The sequence below is a fragment of the Pleurodeles waltl genome, chromosome 2_1 (genome assembly GCF_031143425.1).
Source record: "Pleurodeles waltl isolate 20211129_DDA chromosome 2_1, aPleWal1.hap1.20221129, whole genome shotgun sequence".
Taxonomy (NCBI): Eukaryota; Metazoa; Chordata; class Amphibia; order Caudata; family Salamandridae; genus Pleurodeles; species Pleurodeles waltl.
Window position 1 is genome coordinate 727223975 of NC_090438.1, and position 21772 is coordinate 727245746.

General features: G+C 46.8%; 1 protein-coding gene across 1 annotated transcript in view; it reads right to left on the reverse strand.

Moving 5' to 3' along the window:
* Positions 1–21772, reverse strand: part of RIOK1 (RIO kinase 1) — a 297153-nt gene that overhangs the window by 63144 nt on the left and 212237 nt on the right. Inside the window, exon 13 of the mRNA XM_069217290.1 lies at positions 2860–2925. Within this exon, the coding sequence (XP_069073391.1) occupies positions 2860–2925 (66 nt within the window). The remainder of the gene's footprint in view (positions 1–2859; positions 2926–21772) is intronic.

Here is a 21772-nt window from a genome sequence, read left to right on the forward strand (position 1 = left end):
GTCTGGCACTTGGATTATGAACAGGCCAGAGACTGTCATAGTTTCTTTTGCTCTGCAACACACAGCTTCGCATTGTGCTCCCTGATGGCCTTCAGAGGCACTAAAGAGCATCTGTCACATGACTCTGAATCATGAGTGGATTCAATGTACCGAGATAAACTTTGTGCACGTCCGTAATCAACATCTGCTACTAGTAAATGCGGCAAGGATTGAAGTCTTTAGTCTATGGAGTATACATTTCACTAGCACACTGTCAAAAAAAAAACAGTTTAGAGGATTGGTAAGCCACTAAAAAAAAGTTTGGAAGCAGAGCAGCACTCCAGAACTGCATTGGAGCGTGCAGAAGAACAGAAAGTTACATTAGCGCATGTATGGCTCCTGCGCTGTCTGACGCCTAGGGGAATTCCGAAGGTATCCACCAGAAATGGGTTTAGTGGTAGATGCCGCATGAACGCTGAATGCACATGCTCATGAGCTCACTGCTATAATAATTGGCCTGTACTGCCTGTCCAATACTTTCACAATAAAGCATGCCTCTAGATCTGCACTTATTGGATGGCCAACGCAAAGCTCATACTAAGGAGCTGAAGCAAAACAAATCCTACACAGCTTGTAGAAACCTGATGAGTCATATCACTGATCATGCTTTGATTTGGTGGATTCTCTGACATGTATAAGGACACTAAGCTAATTTTAGCCATTGGAGAAACGAAAACTGCTAACAGTACCCTCAAATTATGGAAGCATTTCAAACGTCCTACAGGAAGAAGGACAATTAGTCAGGACAGATAGCATGCTCTGCAGAAGCAGAATTAAAATTGAACTACAGTTCTTCTTCTTCTGTTTGCAACTGCCAGGTATTACCAGAGCAGAGTGAGACTGTGTCCATTATGAAGAAAATGGATCACTGCAGATATGCTAGTTGGGGAGAAAATGGTAACATACAAATAACAGGACCCTGTCACAGGTATTTATTTTTGTAGACTAATAAGTGTTTTAGGGATGAGTGGAAGAAAAATTATCACCTTGGTATGCAGTAGGAGGGACCCTCACAGAACCACACAGACTAGACGTGAAGCGAACAAGTTATTCACAGCAGCATGTTTTAAGGCAGTGGTTCCCAACCTGTGGTCTGCAGCCCCCCAAGGGGTTTGTGACACATTTCCAGGCCTGGGCCGGGTGGAAGGCACTTCTCCAGCTGGGACCCCTAACAAACAAATGCATGTTTTTATATTTATTACTTCCTTTGTGCAGCAGTTTTTAAAGCACTACAAAATTCTTGTACATCCAGCAGCTTTCCGGCAAAAATAAAAGCATCATAACTCCAGTAATTAATGTACCTGGTGGAGAGAGATGGGAATTTTGTCTAGTGGCAGTTTTGACTCAAAGGTAGCGAAGGTGGTTAATATGCTTGCTGCAAAAAATGTGTATCATGTAAAGAACAGTATTTTACATGCATAGCACGGTGGGTTACTGCTTCTGTCAAACAGATTCATTTGTTACTGTGAAGTTCATAAATTACAATCTTAATCTAGCACAGAGAGCTATGAACGGCCATTAAAGAGCTGCATGCAAACTCCATGGCACAAATTAGAACGTTTTTTCCCCCCAGTCTTTCATTTTCCCTATGCTGCTAAAAAAATTGCTTGCACAGAAATGCATTCATATTATTAAAGTCAACACTAACCACTGATATGTTCTGAATCCTGCCAGAGTTTGTGTTTCTCCAGACCAAGCACTCTTAGAAAATGCCTACCAATGTGGATGACATGTGAATCCGACACCTTGTAGTCCCCTGTGCCTGACACCCTACACTGGTATGAGAGGTGCTATAAAACAAAACACATGAATTACACGTGACAGAGAGGCTATGGAGAGATGAGAGGCCCTTATGGTTTTACTTCCTTTCCCCATCACATATTTATGTGAAAAAGCTTTCTCAGATCTTATGTACCTAAAAAATACAAACAGAAATCGGTTAGGAAATGTAGAATCTGGCTTGAGGATTAAACGTAGGTAAATAAAATAAAAATAAAACACTGAAAAGTTAGTTGTGAGATGCAGCGCCACCCTTCCCATTAAAAATGTTTAATTTCTGCATATATTTTCAATATAAAATTATTATCTTTGGTAATTCGAGTATTTGTTTGGTGTTTACTTACATTGTACAAAATGCTTGAGGGTCCTCAGGAGTCAACATTTTTGGAACCACTGTTTTAAGGTGTTTCAGGAGTGAGAAAATTCAACTCAGCCATATGCATTACTGGACTATTCAAACATGTAGTCAGGAACTGCTTTCAGATGATCATTGAGTGAGTGGTGTAACATTCTTTTTACTATCTGTAATCAATGTTGTTGACCATAGTAATGTCTCTAATGAGAGTATGATCAGTGGTGGCGGGTGGGAAAGTTAAATACTAGCATGTGATCTAAGTGAATCTTGTTTGTCACACATCTACTGGAAGCAACAGGAACAGGGTGCAATACAAGACCAAAAAAACAGAAAGGATTCAATCGATAAGTTTCCCTAAGCACTGGACACAGAAGGTATATTGCCCATGTAAGCAATAATCAATAAGCATGTAAAGGGAGGGTTTACTTTTGTATAAGCATATCTGGAACTTGCTTCACAATACGTTTGGGCAGGGGAGAGAGGTGTAAACAAGGGTAGACTGTAAAAATCATAGAGTTTGCTGATTTTATTTGTAACGGAGAGATGCAACAAATATAAGTTTGTGACTGTGTAATTTATACAAATCTATCTTGTCTAAGTAATGAGTTCTTCCAATAATTAAACTAACAAAACACAAAAATATTCTGTTTTAGGAAGATAGTATCAACACAGGTATTCTGACTTACTTCTTCATCTACATTGTCTTGATTGGATCTTTCCTCTTCAGTTCTTTGTGAAGACACCTCCATTGCCTGTATAATTGTAAACAGAACAGTTACTGAACCCAGAATGCAACTTCAGATATAGAATACAGAATGTTGCTAGGTCACACAATGGTGTTTGTCTGCAATTGGAATTTACAAACATTTACAACAAGGTGCAGCTCATGCCTATTCAAAAGAAGGTACTTATTGTTCTGCATCATAACTATCATTCTAATGCTTGGAGATTCCGTAGATGAAACAACCATGCCAAATCTGCGGAACAAAAGGAAATATAACAATACTCCTTCTCCGTGGATGAAACTCCATTTCAGTTGTAAGGATCTTCCTAGCCTCTACTAACCTTACTTTAATTAGTACTAATCTTAGAATGTGTTCATATGCATAAAGGCTGGTGGTTGTATGAAATACACTGCTAGAAGTAATCAATACACTGATAGAAGTAATCATAAGGCAAAAACAACAAATATATAATAGGTTATCATCCAGGTCCTTCTTGGACACCAACTTCAACCTTTAGTCCCCTCTTACCCTGAAATACAAGCAACCTACACCAGGCACTCTTACTCAATGCTCTCCTTTCAGACCAAACACTCACTGGCACTCCTCCCATTGCAAACCCACAGGGGTAACCCTTGCATCTCACCCTTCTATGAAGTTCCCTCAGCTCTTCTCCTCCACTGTTGACCACCTTCAGCACTGCTATCTCAAAATTCCACTGAAATTCTCAGACATATTCTCCCCACTATATCCTTTAGTGTCTTGAGTGCCTTTCAAAACATGACAAAGCCATCACTCTGCCATTAATAAATCACCCTTTTCTCCACCTTCACCGCTAAAGCCCCAGCTCCAGGCCCAACTATCCAGAACTTCAGGCCTAACCTTTAAAACAGAAACAATAGGGTATATCAAAAACACCTAAATATTATCCGTCTTGAACTGCTTGCCTTAGTCCTTGCTCAAATCCCACAATTTCCAATTATCACAAATTCTATCATCACTCCATCAAGCTATTATACAGAGCTCATTCCTGGCAGAAAACCCAAACCAATGCCACTCAAAAGACCATCTCTACCCTTTGTGCTATCTGGCTAAACCACCTCCAATACTCATAATCCACAATCCACCCTCTCACAACCTCTCCAGGCACCTACCTTTCTGGTTTTTTTCCATCGTGTAACTTTATTCCCCAAATCATTAAACACAGTGGTTTCCTGGCACTCAACGCCTATCAGTCCTCCATTGTTGAAGATTCGGCTGGTTCACTTTCAACCAAGATAAAAGGTTGTACATAGTACCATGGAGGTTTGTCATCTCAGTGGCCACCCCCTCTGACAGTGGATGCTGTTACAATGAATTGTCATTAGGCCTCCCTTCTACCACCACCCTACTCAATCCACAACACAATTTCCTCTTTTGACCTCTCTTACTCACTGTCCTTTGATGACATCCAACACTTCTCTACACTTTTCTGCCACCCAGCCATAACTGCCTCACAGTTACGAAACACTAGATATGATGAGTAATACCGAAGGTTACACCCATCCAAAACTATTGATTTGTATGCATTCAACTTCGGAGTTGTATTTCAATTTTAATCTGCCCAGATAAATCCTCAACTGTAATCGGTTTAGAGTAATTTTAGTATTGTGCATTATGTGACATGTAGTATTGTGCACCCCTTGTCTGTCCTTGAGAAAGTGTATAAAGAACACCCCCCACTCCCTTTTTGTATAAAAACATGGAACATCTTGTGGCCAACACACAGCGGCCGGATGAGATGCATGCTTTAGTTGACACCTTATTAAGAGTGTGCCAGTTTACATCTTACAGGGTCTTCCTGGAAGGTTATCTGTTATTTTACAGATAACAGACGAACACTCACAATATTATCGACTAAGATATCCTACAACTGGCACAAACTTTAGCACCCCTGCAAGTCCCTAGTAAATGGGACCCACTTCAGAGCATCTAGTTTTAATGTGTCTCACAACCTCGCAGATACACGTCTTTGGTATATTTGTGTATTGTTCTGTTCACCGATGCAAAGGAAGCTTGTCTCCTTGCATTATGCATCATGCAATAGCGTGATATACATACTGAATGTATGTGTCACATCTGTGACTGTTTGTTTTTGTGTGCCGGACTTCAACTTGTTTATACTAATGAAATCATAATTTCTGCATATCTGCTTCTCCCCGTTGACTGATCTACATTGCATCAGATGACAACATACATTAATACACACCAGAAAAACTTTGAGACAAGCAACCAGGCCTGTCTGGATATATGTTTTGTGGTATGTGTGTGTTTACTGACAGGCGGTTTAAGGCATGAGCAAAGTGGGCTATGGCCCAGGGCCCAAGCCTTTTAGGGGGACCTCTGACAGAGCCAGATCTGTTCTGCAGAGAGTCTGCCCTGATGACATTGAAAAATTCTTAAACAGACTGTTTTAGTATGTTTTCCTTCAATTTGTTTTTAATGTGGGTGATGTGTGAGAGTCTATTAGATACATTTTGCAGCGAACTGTTGTGTTTAAATTTCATGCAACATCTTTTTACATCATAACAGGACTTCACATATGAGAAACTGGAGGGTGCGCAGAGATTATGTGCAGTAATATTATAGAGCTGCTGCTGTGTTACAATATTGAAAACACACGCCACGATCCCTGAATATAAGATGTAAACACATTTAGAATTTGGAGGATTGCACCTGTACACTGTCTGTGCTCTGGCCAAAGAGGGCATGAAGGAGTTGAAATTGGATTATAAATTCAAACCAGTTCTGAAAACGGACCTGTTAGAATTTGGGTCTCTTGTTGGCAGAGGTATGCACTCTGTCTGAGCAGGGACCACAATCCTAGCCAGGGTAAGTCACAACACAATCTAAATTATCATGTACTCAGCCTCTGGGAGATTGGCACAGAGCAGGCAGGCTTAAACTAGAAGGCAATGTGTAAATTATTTGTGCAACAACTCAAAGTAACACAGTAAAAACACAACAAAAAGCACTCCACACCAGTTTACAAAAGTAGATAATATTTAACTGAATTAAATAAGACCAAAATGTCAAAAATCCAATATGCACAAGTCAAGCTATCACTTTTTGAAGGTTTAAATGAGTCTTAATCCACAAGAATCAGTCGTTGTATCCTTCTAAACACAGTACCTGGGATATGTTAAAAATAATGATGCAGAGGGGCTGCAGAAAAGGAGATGCATTGGAAAATAAGGCAATGTGTCGATTTTTCTGGCGCGGCAAAGGCAATGTGTTGTTTACTTCGACGCGGCAAGGTGATGTGACGACTTCCGGAAGCTCACTGCAATGCGGGGATATTTTGACACCCAGGGGTGATGAGTGGAAAATCCAAAATGCGCTGGTAGGGTGGAGCAGGCCGTGTTGATCCGGTAGCCTGTGCAGTGATTTTTCAGCTGCGAGGCAGGCGCTGCATCAATTTTTGCAGGCCCTGTGTCGATTTTCCAACGCAATGGATTTCTTTCTTTGGTGAAGCTTTGATCTTCCTGAGACTTAACAACTGGAGGCAAGTTTAGAAAAAGCCTTTGAAGAACACTTGTGGGGGAAGGAAACGTCCTTCCAGCAGAGTCAGGGGCCAGCAGGGCAACAAGCAGGAGAGCAGTCCAGTCAGCAAAGCAGTCCAGATGAGTCCTTTCGGCAGCAAGGCAATCCCTCTGACAGAGTTCAGATCTAGGTCCAGAAGTGTCTTACTTGGTGAAGTTATAGACCCAGCAGTATATATACCCAAATGTGCCTTTGAAGTGGAGGAAAATTTAAAGAGTGGTTTTGAAGTGCATAAGTTCCCTTTTCAACCCAGCCCTGTCAACCAGGAGATCAGTGGGGAGTGATCAGTCTTTTGTGTGAGGTCAGGGCTCTAGCATTTGAAGTGTAAGCGAGAGGCCCTCCACCCTTCTTGCCCAGGAAGACCCATCAGTATGCAGATGAATGCAGCTGAGTGTCCTGTGTTTATGGCTGTCTGGGTGGATGCACAAAGGCAGCTGTAAATCAGCACAGACCAGACGTGGATTGGAGACAGGCTATAAGGCACAGAGAGCAGTAACTGCAGAGAAATGTCTGCTTTCTGAAAGCGGCATTTCTAAAATAGTAATGTTAAATCCAACTTCACCAGGAAACTGGATTTTCATTACTGCTCCAACCATACCAAACATGACAAGGCTACTCTTCTTAGATCAGAAATTACCACTTAAAAGTATATAAGGGAATTTCCAATGCAGCCCAATGAGAGAAGCAGGCCTCACATTAGTGAAAAAAAAAAAAACAACTTTGGGAGTTTTTCACCAAAACTTACAAGTACATGTCCTGCCTTGTACTTACATAGTAAACTGCCCTATAGATTACCTAGGGCCTACCTTAGGGTGATATATGTAAAAAAGGGGAATTTAAGGCAAGTAGTTTTAAATGCCAAGTCAGTGAAACTGCACACACACACCTTGCAATGGCAGCCATGAGACACTTAAGGGGCTACTTATGTGGGTGGCACAATCAGTGCTGTAGGTCCACTAGTAGCATTTAATTTACAGGCACATGGTGCACTTTACGAGGGACTTATAGGTAAATTAAATATGACAATTGGGTATGAGGCAATGTTATGTTTAGGGGAGAGAGCACAGGCACTTTTGCACTGGTCAGTGTGGTAAAGTGCGTCCTAAAACCAGCAAAAACAAGATCAGAAAAATGGAGGAAGGCAGGCAGAAAGTTGGGAGAAGACCACCCTAGGGCTGTCAGGTCTAACAAGTATACCCCCAGCTGAAAGTGGAGAGATCTACCTAACCCCTTGGGAGCACTCTTCACGAAGGCGGAAGAATCTGGAGAGGCCATCAGCGTTGGCGTGGTCAGCCCGTGTGCAATGCTCCACCGTAAAGTCCATGCCCTGTAGGGAGCCGGACCACCTCAAGAGTTTAGGATTTTTATCCCCCATTTGCATGAGCCATCTGAGGGGTATGTGGTCTGTCTGAACCCGGAAGTGAGTCCCAAACAGGTATGGTCTCAGCTTCTTCAGTGCTCAGACCACAGCAAATGCTTCTCTTTCAATGGCACTCCACTTTTATTCCCGTGGAAGTAACCTCCTGCTAATGACGGTTACTTGTTGGTCTCAGCCCTCCTCATTCCGCTGTGCTAAGACTGCCCCTGTGCCATGCTCTGAAGCGTCCATATGCACAATGAATTCCTTGGAGTAATCAGGGGCCCTAAGCATAGGTGCTAAGCACATGGCTTCCTTGAGAGACTAAAAGGCTTTCGGACAAGCCTCTGTCCACATCACCAATCTGGGCTGCTTCTTAGAAGTGAGCTCAGTAAAGGGGCAACAATGGTGCCATATACCTTAACAAATCTTCTGTGGAAGCCTGTGAGGCCAAGGCAGGCTCTCACTTTGGTTTGGGTTTTAGGTGGTTGCCAGGCCATGTTGGTTTCAATCTTGGCCTGGAGGGCCTGCAACTTGCCACAACCAACCAGGTTTTTCCAGAAGCGGTGTATGTGGTTCCGGAGGGCCAACATTTGGCTGACCACGTCCAAGGAGGCTTTCCTGGGAGCTTTCTCCCACCCCTCCTTGACACTGCTAAGCGGTCCCCTGACAGGGTGGCCAGAGAGACATTCGAAGGGACTGGACCCTATTCCCTTCTGTGGCACCTCCCTGTAGGCAAAGAGAAGGCATGGCAAGAGGACGTCCCACTTATACCTCATGGCATCAGGTAGGCTTGCAATCATGTCATTCAAGGTCTTATTGAACCTCTCAACTAGACCACTGGATTGGGGGTGATAGGGTGTGGTGAACTTATACATTACACCACACGCATCCTACATGGACTTCATGCACTCAGACATGAAGTTAGTGTCTCTGTCAGACACTCTCTTTGAAGAATCCCACACGGGTAAAGATCCCCATCAGAGTTCTGGTCAACACAGGTGCAGTCACTATCCTCAGAAAGATTGCCTCTGGGTAGCATGTGGCATGATCCACTAAGACCAGGATGAACCTGTTGCCTAGGGCTGTCTTGGGGATCAATGTACCAAGGACGTAAATGCCCACACTTTCAAAGGCGGTGCCAACGAGGGAAGTAGGATCAGGAGAGCTTTCAGCTTCTTCCCTGACTTCCCACTGGCCTGGCAGGTGGGAACAGGACCTGCAGAATATATTTGAGGCTATGTTCATTCGGGGGCAATAACAGTGAAGGGCAAGCCTGGCAAAGGTCGTCTTGTTCTAAATGTCCTGCCTGGGGCATGTTGTGAGCCAAATCCAGTACAAAGGCTCAGTAACAGTGGGGGGCCACCAGCACATGTGCCTCCCCAGCACCCGGAGCCTTAGGCTCACTGTACATATCATTCTCCCAGTAGATTAGGTGATCCCCAGAAGCTTTACCTGCTGCCTGGGCTGAGGCCTGTCACCTCAAGCCTTCAAGAGTAGGACACTCTATGCGCTTTGCAGAATTCCTCCCTGGTAGGCCCACCTTAAACTTGCCAGCCAGCAAGCTCAGGTAGGTCGCCAAGGGCAGCAATGTCCTCCCCGGTTGGCTCAGAGGCGTCCTCCTCAGGGACCCCATCAACCTCCACCGTGGGAACTTCAGGGACTGGTTTCCAATGTCCCCTGCCCCTCTCCTTGGTAGCTCTCTGGGCCATTCTTCCAGGCTCCAGACACCCTTGACTCCCCTCCCGGACAGCCATGGACCATGTGGTCATACAGACCCACTCAGGCAATACCATCATCTCCATGTGAAACCTGAGCTATACCTCCTTCCAGGCAGTGTGGTCCAGGTCATTGTCTAACAGGCAATCTACAGGCATGGCAGGGCTCACTGCTACTTTCAGAGTGCCAGAGAACCAGCCCCAATTCAATGAACCAGAGCCACCAGTAGATGGCTCTCGCAATTGTCAGCAACTATGACTTGGTGAGCGTGTTCGGTAAGACCTGCTCTGCTGACACCAGCTGACACTTGACAGCTGTCATGCTGGCTCCTGTGGCACGCAGATCCTCCACCTGTTGCCCATTAATGGTGACCCACTAGTTATACTTGGAAGTATTGGCATGCATGTGAGCTTTTGGCACCATATCTGTATTCCCCACAAACACTAGGGTTACCGCTATCTGTTCCCAAAAACTATCTGGGACTATCTCCTCCCCAAGCGCTACACTGGCCAACCCAGGTGTCTGCACACCAGTGGGGGGTCTGTGCCCTCTAGGGACATTTGGAGTCGCCCTTAGAGTCTCCATACTTTGAGCACGCTGCACATTAGGGTACAAACCTCCCTGTCTTATGGTCAAAGAACCCTTTCTTCTAAGGATCAGACTGAGACTGATTACCACTACTTCCTTGAGAATTATTTTGCGGGTCTTCAGAGAGCTCCTTATTTTTAAGTGTTTTCTCCCCCCTCTTTCTTCTGTTGGAAACGTTGACCACCTTTGTGGGTGTCCCCCCAAATACCTTTTTGGACACTCTGGTGCTAGCACAGAGGTCTGCCTCTGCAGCAAGCTTCCTGGGATCAATCAGCTTACTGTCAACTAGGTACTAGCGCAACTCTGTAAAACAAGTACTGAGCATGTGCTCTCTCAGTATTAAATTGTACAACCAACATAATCACTGACTTTGCTGCCCAGCACCAGCAATTCAGTGCCGAACTGGAGTAATCAATGAATCTACCCGGGATTGGCTGGTGAGCTTCTGACTGTCCCCAAATCTTTGGCGATACTTCTCAGGGGTTAGTCCAAATTTGGCAATCAAAATGGCTTTCATGGGAGTTTACCTGATCTGGTCCCCAACCTCTAATGTTAGAAGTGTGTCCTTCTCAAGTGTCGGCGCACGTTTCCACAGACTTGTCCCCCAGTGCCATTCAAGAACCCCATGTTCCCTCAGTGTAACTTCAAAAGCAGAAAACCACTTATCAATATCATCTTCCACCATATAACTGGGTACAGTTATACGAACCTACTTGTATCCATCAGGTGCTGCACGTATGCTGCCACCATTACTGCTGGAATCTGCCTGGCCTTGAGTTCCAGCTCTTTTTGAGTCAGTTCATGAGGCAGAAGTAGTGTCTTATCTGCTAAGGCTCTTTCAGCTTCCCTTTCAGCTTGCTTGGCTTCGTCTCAGCCTGTAATTTTAATTTTGTCAACTGCAGCTGGAATTTTCTCTCCTTTCCTCTCACGTCAGGCCATGACTGAAGATGCTGCTTCCTGCCCTCCCAGGTGGCACAAATCCAGGGGTGTCCCCCCTCAACTGCTGCAGGTAACACCTCGGAAGAACCATTCACAGGCTCCCCCAACTCATCATCCTCTCTGGTGCGTGACTCTGCCCAGGCCCTCAGCGCCATTTCATACTCCACCTTCTTTGTGGCTCGTCAGGCAGATACTCCCATCCCTTTGCAAAAGCTTCTCAACTAGCTAACTGTGTAATCCTCCAGCTCAAACTCCATGGATCCACTTGTAGAACCAGCCAGAAACATGATATACAGGACGTATTAAAAATGCGAAGCAGGGAAGGTTGCAGAAAAAGAAAACAAAATCGAAATGGTATTTAAATGTGGGTAAGTAGTGTATACGTAGCTATTGTATGAGACTGCAAAAACTGAAGTCCTATCCCACCACTGCCACCAATGCTAGAAATTGGGTCTATAGTTGGTAGAGGTATGCACTCTGTCCAATTAGGAACCACAATCCTAGTCAGGATAAGGCACAACACAACCTAAATTATCCTGTGCTCACCCTCTGACAGCTTGGCACAGTGCAGGCTAGTTTAACTTAGAAAGCAATGTGTAAAGTATTTGTGCAATAACCCATACAGTAACAGTGCAAACACCATAAAAAGCACTCCACACCTGTTTAGGAAAATAGATAATATTTATTTGAATGAAATGAGACCAAAACGACAAAAACCCAATATGAACAAGTCAAGATATCACTTTTTAAAGGTTTAAATGAGTCTTAATCCACAAAAGCAAGAGGTTGAATCCTTTTAACACACAGTACCTGGAATGCATAAAAAATAACGGCACAGAGGGGACACAGAGGAGATGCATCAGAAAAAAGGACAATGTGTCAGTTTTATTTTCCGGTAAAACAAATATGATGTGTTGTTTATTTCCACGCTGCAAGGTGATGCATCGATTTCCGAGAGTGCAGCCTTGGTTCCTGTAGGAAGTTGGCTCTGTATGTGCTATTTCAAAGTAAGGAATAGCATGCACAGAGTCCAAGGGTTCCCCTTAGAGGTAAAATAGTGGTAAAAATAGATAATACTAATGCTCTATTTTGTGGTAGTGTGGTCGAGCAGTAGGCTTATCCAAGGAGTAGTGTTAAGCATTTGTTGTACATACACATAGACAATCAATGAGGTACACACACTCAGAGACAAATCCAGCCAATAGGTTTTGTATAGAAAAATATCTTTTCTTAGTTTATTTTAAGAACTACAGGTTCAAATTTAACATGTAATATCTTGTTCGAAAGGTATTGCAGGTAAGTACTTTAGGAACTTCAAATCATAAAAATTGCATGTATACTTTTCAAGTTATTGACAAATAGCTGTTTTAAAAGTGGACACTTAGTGCAATTTTCACAGTTCCTGGGGGAGGTAAGTTTTTGTTAGTTTTACCAGGTAAGTAGGACACTTACAGGGTTCAGTTCTTGGTCCAAGGTAGCCCACCGTTGGGGATTCAGAGCAACCCCAAAGTCACCACACCAGCAGCTCAGGGCCGGTCAGGTGCAGAGTTCAAAGTGGTACCCAAAACACATAGGCTAGAATGGAGAGAAGGGGGTGCCCCGGTTCCGGTCTGCTTGCAGGTAAGTACCCGCGTCTTCGGAGGGCAGACCAGGGGGGTTTTGTAGGGCACCGGGGGGGACACAAGCCCACACAGAAATTTCACCCTCAGCAGCGCGGGGGCGGCCGGGTGCAGTGTAGAAACAGGCGTCGGGTTCGCAATGTTAGTCTATGAGAGATCTCGGGATCTCTTCAGCGCTGCAGGCAGGCAAGGGGGGGGGTTCCTCGGGGAAACCTCCACTTGGGCAAGGGAGAGGGACTCCTGGGGGTCACTTCTCCAGTGAAAGTCCGGTCCTTCAGGTCCTGGGGGCTGCGGGTGCAGGGTCTCTCCCAGGCGTCGGGACTTAGGATTCAAAGAGTCGCGGTCAGGGGAAGCCTCGGGATTCCCTCTGCAGGCGGCGCTGTGGGGGCTCAGGGGGGACAGGTTTTGGTACTCACAGTATCAGAGTAGTCCTGGGGTCCCTCCTGAGGTGTTGGATCTCCACCAGCCGAGTCGGGGTCGCCGGGTGCAGTGTTGCAAGTCTCACGCTTCTTGCGGGGAGCTTGCAGGGTTCTTTCAAGGCAGCTGGAAACAAAGTTGCAGCCTTTCTTGGAGCAGGTCCGCTGTCCTCGGGAGTTTCTTGTCTTTTCGAAGCAGGGGCAGTCCTCAGAGGATGTCGAGGTCGCTGGTCCCTTTGGAAGGCGTCGCTGGAGCAGGATCTTTGGAAGGCAGGAGACAGGCCGGTGAGTTTCTGGAGCCAAGGCAGTTGTCGTCTTCTGGTCTTCCTCTGCAGGGGTTTTCAGCTAGGCAGTCCTTCTTCTTGTAGTTGCAGGAATCTAATTTTCTAGGGTTCAGGGTAGCCCTTAAATACTAAATTTAAGGGCGTGTTTAGGTCGGGGGGGTTAGTAGCCAATGGCTACTAGCCCTGAGGGTGGGTACACCCTCTTTGTGCCTCCTCCCAAGGGGAGGGGGTCACAATCCTAACCCTATTGGGGGAATCCTCCATCTGCAAGATGGAGGATTTCTAAAAGTCAGAGTCACCTCAGCTCAGGACACCTTAGGGGCTGTCCTGACTGGCCAGTGACTCCTCCTTGTTATTCTCATTATTTTCTCCGGCCTTGCCGCCAAAAGTGGGGGCCGGGCCGGAGGGGGCGGGCAACTCCACTAGCTGGAGTGTCCTGCGGTGCTGTGACAAAGGGGTGAGCCTTTGAGGCTCACCGCCAGGTGTTACAGCTCCTGCCTGGGGGAGGTGTTAGCATCTCCACCCAGTGCAGGCTTTGTTACTGGCCTCAGAGTGACAAAGGCACTCTCCCCATGGGGCCAGCAACATGTCTCTGGTGTGGCAGGCTGCTGGAACTAGTCAGCCTACACAGATAGTCGGTTAAGTTTCAGGGGGCACCTCTAAGGTGCCCTCTGGGGTGTATTTTACAATAAAATGTACACTGGCATCAGTGTGCATTTATTGTGCTGAGAAGTTTGATACCAAACTTCCCAGTTTTCAGTGTAGCCATTATGGTGCTGTGGAGTTCGTGTTTGACAAACTCCCAGACCATATACTCTTATGGCTACTGTAAGGAAATGCCTCCTTGGCATGGTTGCCCCCTGACTTTTTGCCTTTGCTGATGCTAAGTTTACAATTGAAAGTGTGCTGAGGCCTGCTAACCAGGCCCCAGCACCAGTGTTCTTTCCCTAACCTGTACTTTTGTATCCACAATTGGCAGACCCTGGCATCCAGATAAGTCCCTTGTAACTGGTACTTCTAGTACCAAGGGCCCTGATGCCAAGGAAGGTCTCTAAGGGCTGCAGCATGTCTTATGCCACCCTGGAGACCTCTCACTCAGCACAGACACACTGCTTGCCAGCTTGTGTGTGCTAGTGAGGACAAAACGAGTAAGTCGACATGGCACTCCCCTCAGGGTGCCATGCCAGCCTCTCACTGCCTATGCAGTATAGGTAAGCCACCCCTCTAGCAGGCCTTACAGCCCTAAGGCAGGGTGCACTATACCATAGGTGAGGGTACCAGTGCATGAGCATGGTACCCCTACAGTGTCTAAACAAAACCTTAGACATTGTAAGTGCAGGGTAGCCATAAGAGTATATGGTCTGGGAGTCTGTCAAACACGAACTCCACAGCACCATAATGGCTACTCTGAAAACTGGGAAGTTTGGTATCAAACTTCTCAGCACAATAAATGCACACTGATGCCAGTGTACATTTTATTGTAAAATACACCCCAGAGGGCACCTTAGAGGTGCCCCCTGAAACTTAACCGACTATCTGTGTAGGCTGACTAGTTTTAGCAGCCTGCCACAAACCGAGACATGTTGCTGGCCCCATGGGGAGAGTGCCTTTGTCACTCTGAGGCCAGTAACAAAGCCTGCACTGGGTGGAGATGCTAACACCTCCCCCAGGCAGGAATTGTCACACCTGGCGGTGAGCCTCAAAGGCTCACCTCCTTTGTGCCAACCCAGCAGGACACTCCAGCTAGTGGAGTTGCCCGCCCCCTCCGGCCAGGCCCCACTTTTGGCGGCAAGGCCGGAGAAAATAATGAGAAAAACAAGGAGGAGTCACTGGCCAGTCAGGACAGCCCCTAAGGTGTCCTGAGCTGAAGTGACTCTAACTTTTAGAAATCCTCCATCTTGCAGATGGAGGATTCCCCCAATAGGGTTAGGATTGTGACCCCCTCCCCTTGGGAGGAGGCACAAAGAGGGTGTACCCACCCTCAGGGCTAGTAGCCATTGGCTACTAACCCCCCAGACCTAAACACGCCCTTAAATTTAGTATTTAAGGGCTACCCTGAACCCTAGAAAATCAGATTCCTGCAACTACAAGAGGAAGGACTGCCTAGCTGAAAAACCCCTGCAGAGGAAGACCAGAAGACGACAACTGCCTTGGCTCCAGAAACTCACCGGCCTGTCTCCTGCCTTCCAAAGATCCTGCTCCAGCGACGCTTCCAAAGGGACCAGCGACCTCGACATCCTCTGAGGACTGCCCCTGCTTCGAAAAGACAAGAAACTCCCGAGGACAGCGGAGCTGCTCCAAGAAAAGCTGCAACTTTGTTTCCAGCAGCTTTAAAGAACCCTGCAAGCTCCCCGCAAGAAGCGTGAGACTTGCAACACTGCACCCGGCGACCCCGACTCGGCTGGTGGAGATCCGACACCTCAGGAGGGACCCCAGGACTACTCTGATACTGTGAGTACCAAAACCTGTCCCCCCTGAGCCCCCACAGCGCCGCCTGCAGAGGGAATCCCGAGGCTTCCCCTGACCGCGACTCTTTGAACCTAAAGTCCCGACGCCTGGGAGAGACCCTGCACCCGCAGCCCCCAGGACCTGAAGGACCGGACTTTCACTGGAGAAGTGACCCCCAGGAGTCCCTCTCCCTTGTCCAAGTGGAGGTTTCCCCGAGGAATCCCCCCCTTGCCTGCCTGCAGCGCTGAAGAGATCCCGAGATCTCTCATAGACTAACATTGAAAACCCGACGCTTGTTTCTACACTGCACCCGGCCGCCCCCGCGCTGCTGAGGGTGAAATTTCTGTGTGGACTTGTGTCCCCCCCGGTGCCCTACAAAACCCCCCTGGTCTGCCCTCCGAAGACGCGGGTACTTACCTGCAAGCAGACCGGAACCGGGGCACCCCCTTCTCTCCATTCTAGCCTATGTGTTTTGGGCACCACTTTGAACTCTGCACCTGACCGGCCCTGAGCTGCTGGTGTGGTGACTTTGGGGTTGCTCTGAACCCCCAACGGTGGGCTACCTTGGACCAAGAACTAAGCCCTGTAAGTGTCTTACTTACCTGGTTAACCTAACAAATACTTACCTCCCCTAGGAACTGTGAAAATTGCACTAAGTGTCCACTTTTAAAACAGCTATTTGTGAATAACTTGAAAAGTATACATGCAATTTTGATGATTTGAAGTTCCTAAAGTACTTACCTGCAATACCTTTCGAATGAGATATTACATGTAGAATTTGAACCTGTGGTTCTTAAAATAAACTAAGAAAAGATATTTTTCTATATAAAAACCTATTGGCTGGATTTGTCTCTGAGTGTGTGTACCTCATTTATTGTCTATGTGTATGTACAACAAATGCTTAACACTACTCCTTGGATAAGCCTACTGCTCGACCACACTACCACAAAATAGAGCATTAGTATTATCTATTTTTACCACTATTTTACCTCTAAGGGGAACCCTTGGACTCTGTGCATGCTATTCCTTACTTTGAAATAGCACATACAGAGCCAACTTCCTACAGCTACCCTGCACTTACAATGTCTAAGGTTTTGTTTAGACACTGTAGGGGTACCATGCTCATGCACTGGTACCCTCACCTATGGTATAGTGCACCCTGCCTTAGGGCTGTAAGGCCTGCTAGAGGGGTGTCTTACCTATACTGCATAGGCAGTGAGAGGCTGGCATGGCACCCTGAGGGGAGTGCCATGTCGACTTACTCGTTTTGTCCTCACTAGCACACACAAGCTGGCAAGCAGTGTGTCTGTGCTGAGTGAGAGGTCTCCAGGGTGGCATAAGACATGCTGCAGCCCTTAGAGACCTTCCTTGGCATCAGGGCCCTTGGTACTAGAAGTACCAGTTACAAGGGACTTATCTGGATGCCAGGGTCTGCCAATTGTGGATACAAAAGTACAGGTTAGGGAAAGAACACTGGTGCTGGGGCCTGGTTAGCAGGCCTCAGCACACTTTCAATTGTAAACATAGCATCAGCAAAGGCAAAAAGTCAGGGGGCAACCATGCCAAGGAGGCATTTCCTTACACAACCCCCCCCAAACGAAAGAGGATGAGACTAACCTTTCCCAAGAGAGTCTTCATTTTCTAAGTGGAAGAACCTGGAAAGGCCATCTGCATTGGCATGGGCAGTCCCAGGTCTGTGTTCCACTATAAAGTCCATTCCCTGTAGGGAGATGGACCACCTCAACAGTTTAGGATTTTCACCTTTCATTTGCATCAGCCATTTGAGAGGTCTGTGGTCAGTTTGAACTAGGAAGTGAGTCCCAAAGAGGTATGGTCTCAGCTTCTTCAGGGACCAAACCACAGCAAAGGCCTCCCTCTCAATGGCACTCCAACGCTGCTCCCTGGGGAGTAACCTCCTGCTAATGAAAGCAACAGGCTGGTCAAGGCCATCATCATTTGTTTGGGACAAAACTGCCCCTATCCCATGTTCAGAGGCATCAGTCTGCACAATGAACTGCTTAGAATAATCTGGAGCTTTTAGAACTGGTGCTGAGCACATTGCCTGTTTCAGGGTGTCAAAGGCCTGTTGGCATTCCACAGTCCAGTTCACTTTCTTGGGCATTTTCTTGGAGGTGAGTTCAGTGAGGGCTGTCACAATGGATCCATATCCCTTCACAAACCTCCTGTAATACCCAGTCAAGCCAAGGAATGCCCTGACTTGAGTCTGGGTTTTTGGAGCTACCCAGTCCAGAATAGTCTGGATCTTGGGTTGGAGTGGCTGAACTTGGCCTCCACCTACAAGGTGGCCCAAGTAAACCACAGTTCCCTGCCCTATCTGGCATTTGGATGCCTTGATAGAGAGGCCTGCAGATTGCAGAGCCTTCAAAACCTTCTTCAGGTGGACCAGGTGATCCTGCCAGGTGGAGCTAAAGACAGCAATATCATCAAGATAAGCTGTGCTAAAGGACTCCAAGCCAGCAAGGACTTGATTCACCAACCTTTGGAAGGTGGCAGGGGCATTCTTTAAACCAAAGGGCATAACAGTAAACTGATAATGCCCATCAGGTGTGGAGAATGCTGTTTTCTCTTTTGCTCCAGGTGCCATTTTTATTTGCCAGTACCCTGCTGTCAAGTCAAAGGTACTTAGGAATTTGGCAGCACCTAATTTGTCTATGAGCTCATCAGCTCTTGGAATTGGATGAGCATCTGTCTTGGTGACAGAATTGAGCCCTCTGTAGTCCACACAAAACCTCATCTCTTTCTTTCCATCTTTGGTGTGAGGTTTGGGGACTAAGACCACTGGGCTAGCCCAGGGGCTGTCAGAGCGCTCAATTACTCCCAATTCCAGCATCTTGTGGACTTCCACCTTGATGCTTTCCTTAACATGGTCAGATTGTCTAAAGATTTTGTTCTTGACAGGCATGCTGTCTCCTGTGTCCACATCATGGGTACACAGGTGTGTCTGACCAGGGGTTAAGGAGAAGAGTTCAGGAAACTGTTGTAGGACTCTCCTACAATCAGCTTGCTGTTGGCCAGAGAGGGTGTCTGAGTAGATCACTCCATCTACTGTGCCATCTTTTGGGTCTGATGACAGAAGATCAGGGAGAGGTTCACTCTCTGCCTCCTGATCCTCATCGGTTACCATCAACAGATTCACATCAGCCCTGTCATGGAAGAGCTTAAGGCGGTTCACATGGATCACCCTCTTGGGGCTCCTGCTTGTGCCCAGGTCCACCAGGTAGGTGACCTGACTCTTCCTTTCTAGTACTGGGTAAGGGCCACTCCATTTGTCCTGGAGTGCCCTGGGAGCCACAGGCTCCAGAACCCAGACTTTCTGCCCTGGTTGGAACTCAACCAGTGCAGCCTTTTGGTCATACCAAAACTTCTGGAGCTGTTGGCTGGCCTCAAGGTTTTTGGTTGCCTTTTCCATGTACTCTGCCATTCTAGAGCGAAGGCCAAGTACATAGTCCACTATGTCTTGTTTAGGCTCATGGAGAGGTCTCTCCCAGCCTTCTTTAACAAGAGCAAGTGGTCCCCTTACAGGATGACCAAACAGAAGTTCAAAGGGTGAGAATCCTACTCCCTTCTGTGGCACCTCTCTGTAAGCGAAAAGCAGACATGGCAAGAGGACATCCCATCTCCTTTTGAGTTTTTCTGGGAGCCCCATGATCATGCCCTTTAATGTCTTGTTGAATCTCTCAACTAAGCCATTAGTTTGTGGATGGTAAGGTGTAGTGAATTTATAAGTCACTCCACACTCATTCCACATATGTTTCAGGTATGCTGACATGAAGTTGGTACCTCTGTCAGACACCACCTCCTTAGGGAAACCCACTCTGGTAAAGATACCAATGAGGGCCTTGGCTACTGCAGGGGCAGTAGTCGACCTAAGGGGAATAGCTTCAGGATACCTGGTAGCATGATCCACTACTACCAGGATATACATATTTCCTGAGGCTGTGGGAGGTTCCAGTGGACCAACTATGTCCACACCCACTCTTTCAAAGGGGACCCCCACCACTGGAAGTGGAATGAGGGGGGCCTTTGGGTGCCCACCTGTCTTACCACTGGCTTGACAGGTGGGGCAGGAGAGGCAAAACTCCTTAACCATGTTGGACATATTGGGCCAGTAGAAGTGGTTGACTAGCCTCTCCCACGTCTTGGTTTGTCCCAAATGTCCAGCAAGGGGAATGTCATGGGCCAATGTTAGGATGAACTCTCTGAACAGCTGAGGCACTACCACTCTCCTAGTGGCACCAGGTTTGGGGACTCTGGCCTCAGTGTACAGGAGTCCATCTTCCCAATAGACCCTGTGTGTTCCACTTTTCTTGCCCTTGGACTCTTCAGCAGCTTGCTGCCTAAGGCCTTCAAGAGAGGGACAGGTTTCTTGTCCCTTACACAGCTCCTCCCTTGAGGGTCCCCCTGGGCCTAAGAGCTCAACCTGATAAGGTTCAAGCCCCAAAGGCTCAGTTCCCTCAGAGGGCAGAACTTCTTCCTGAGAAGAGAGGTTCCCTTTCTTTTGCTGTGTTGCAGTTGGTTTCCCAACTGACTTTCCTGTTCTCTTGGTAGGCTGGGCCATTCTTCCAGACTCCAGCTCTACTTGTTCACCCTGTGCCTTGCATTGTGCTCTTGTTTTCACACACACCAGTTCAGGGATACCCAGCATTGCTGCATGGGTTTTTAGTTCTACCTCAGCCCATGCTGAGGACTCCAGGTCATTTCCAAGCAGACAGTCCACTGGGATATTTGAGGAGACCACCACCTGTTTCAGGCCATTGACCCCTCCCCATTCTAAAGTAACCATTGCCATGGGATGTACTTTTCTCTGATTGTCAGCGTTGGTGACTGTGTAAGTTTTTCCAGTCAGGTATTGGCCAGGGGAAACCAGTTTCTCTGTCACCATGGTGACACTGGCACCTGTATCCCTCAGGCCCTCTATTCTAGTCCCATTAATTAAGAGTTGCTGTCTGTATTTTTGCATGTTAGGCGGCCAGACAGCTAGTGTGGCTAAATCCACCCCACCCTCAGAAACTAGAGTAGCTTCAGTGTGGACCCTGATTTGCTCTGGGCACACTGTTGATCCCACTTGGAGACTAGCCATACCAGTGTTACCTGGATGGGAGTTTGGAGTGGAACCTTTCTTGGGACAGGCCTTGTCTCCAGTTTGGTGTCCATGCTGTTTACAGCTATGACACCAGGCCTTTTTGGGATCAAAGTTTTTACCCTTGTACCCATTGTTTTGTGAAGAGGCTCTGGGCCCACCCTCCTGTGCAGGTTTTTGGGGGCCTGTAGAAGACTCTTTACTATTTTTAATTTTGGTTGTCTCATCACCCTTCCCCTGGGGAGTCTTTGTGACCCCTTTCTTTTGGTCACCCCCTGTTGAAGTCTTGGACACCCTTGTCTTGACCCAATGGTCCGCCTTCTTTCCCAATTCTTGGGGAGAAATTGGTCCTAGGTCTACCAGATGCTGATGCAGTTTATCATTGAAACAATTACTTAACAGGTGTTCCTTCACAAATAAATTGTACAGCCCATCATAATTACTTACACCACTGCCTTGAATCCAACCATCTAGTGTTTTCACTGAGTAGTCTACAAAGTCAACCCAGGTCTGGCTCGAGGATTTTTGAGCCCCCCTGAATCTAATCCTATACTCCTCAGTGGAGAATCCAAAGCCCTCAATCAGGGTACCCTTCATGAGGTCATAAGATTCTGCATCTTGTCCAGAGAGTGTGAGGAGTCTATCCCTACACTTTCCTGTGAACATTTCCCAAAGGAGAGCACCCCAGTGAGATCTGTTCACTTTTCTGGTTACACAAGCCCTCTCAAAAGCTGTGAACCATTTGGTGATGTCATCACCATCTTCATATTTAGTTACAATCCCTTTAGGGATTTTCAACATGTCAGGAGAATCTCTGACCCTAT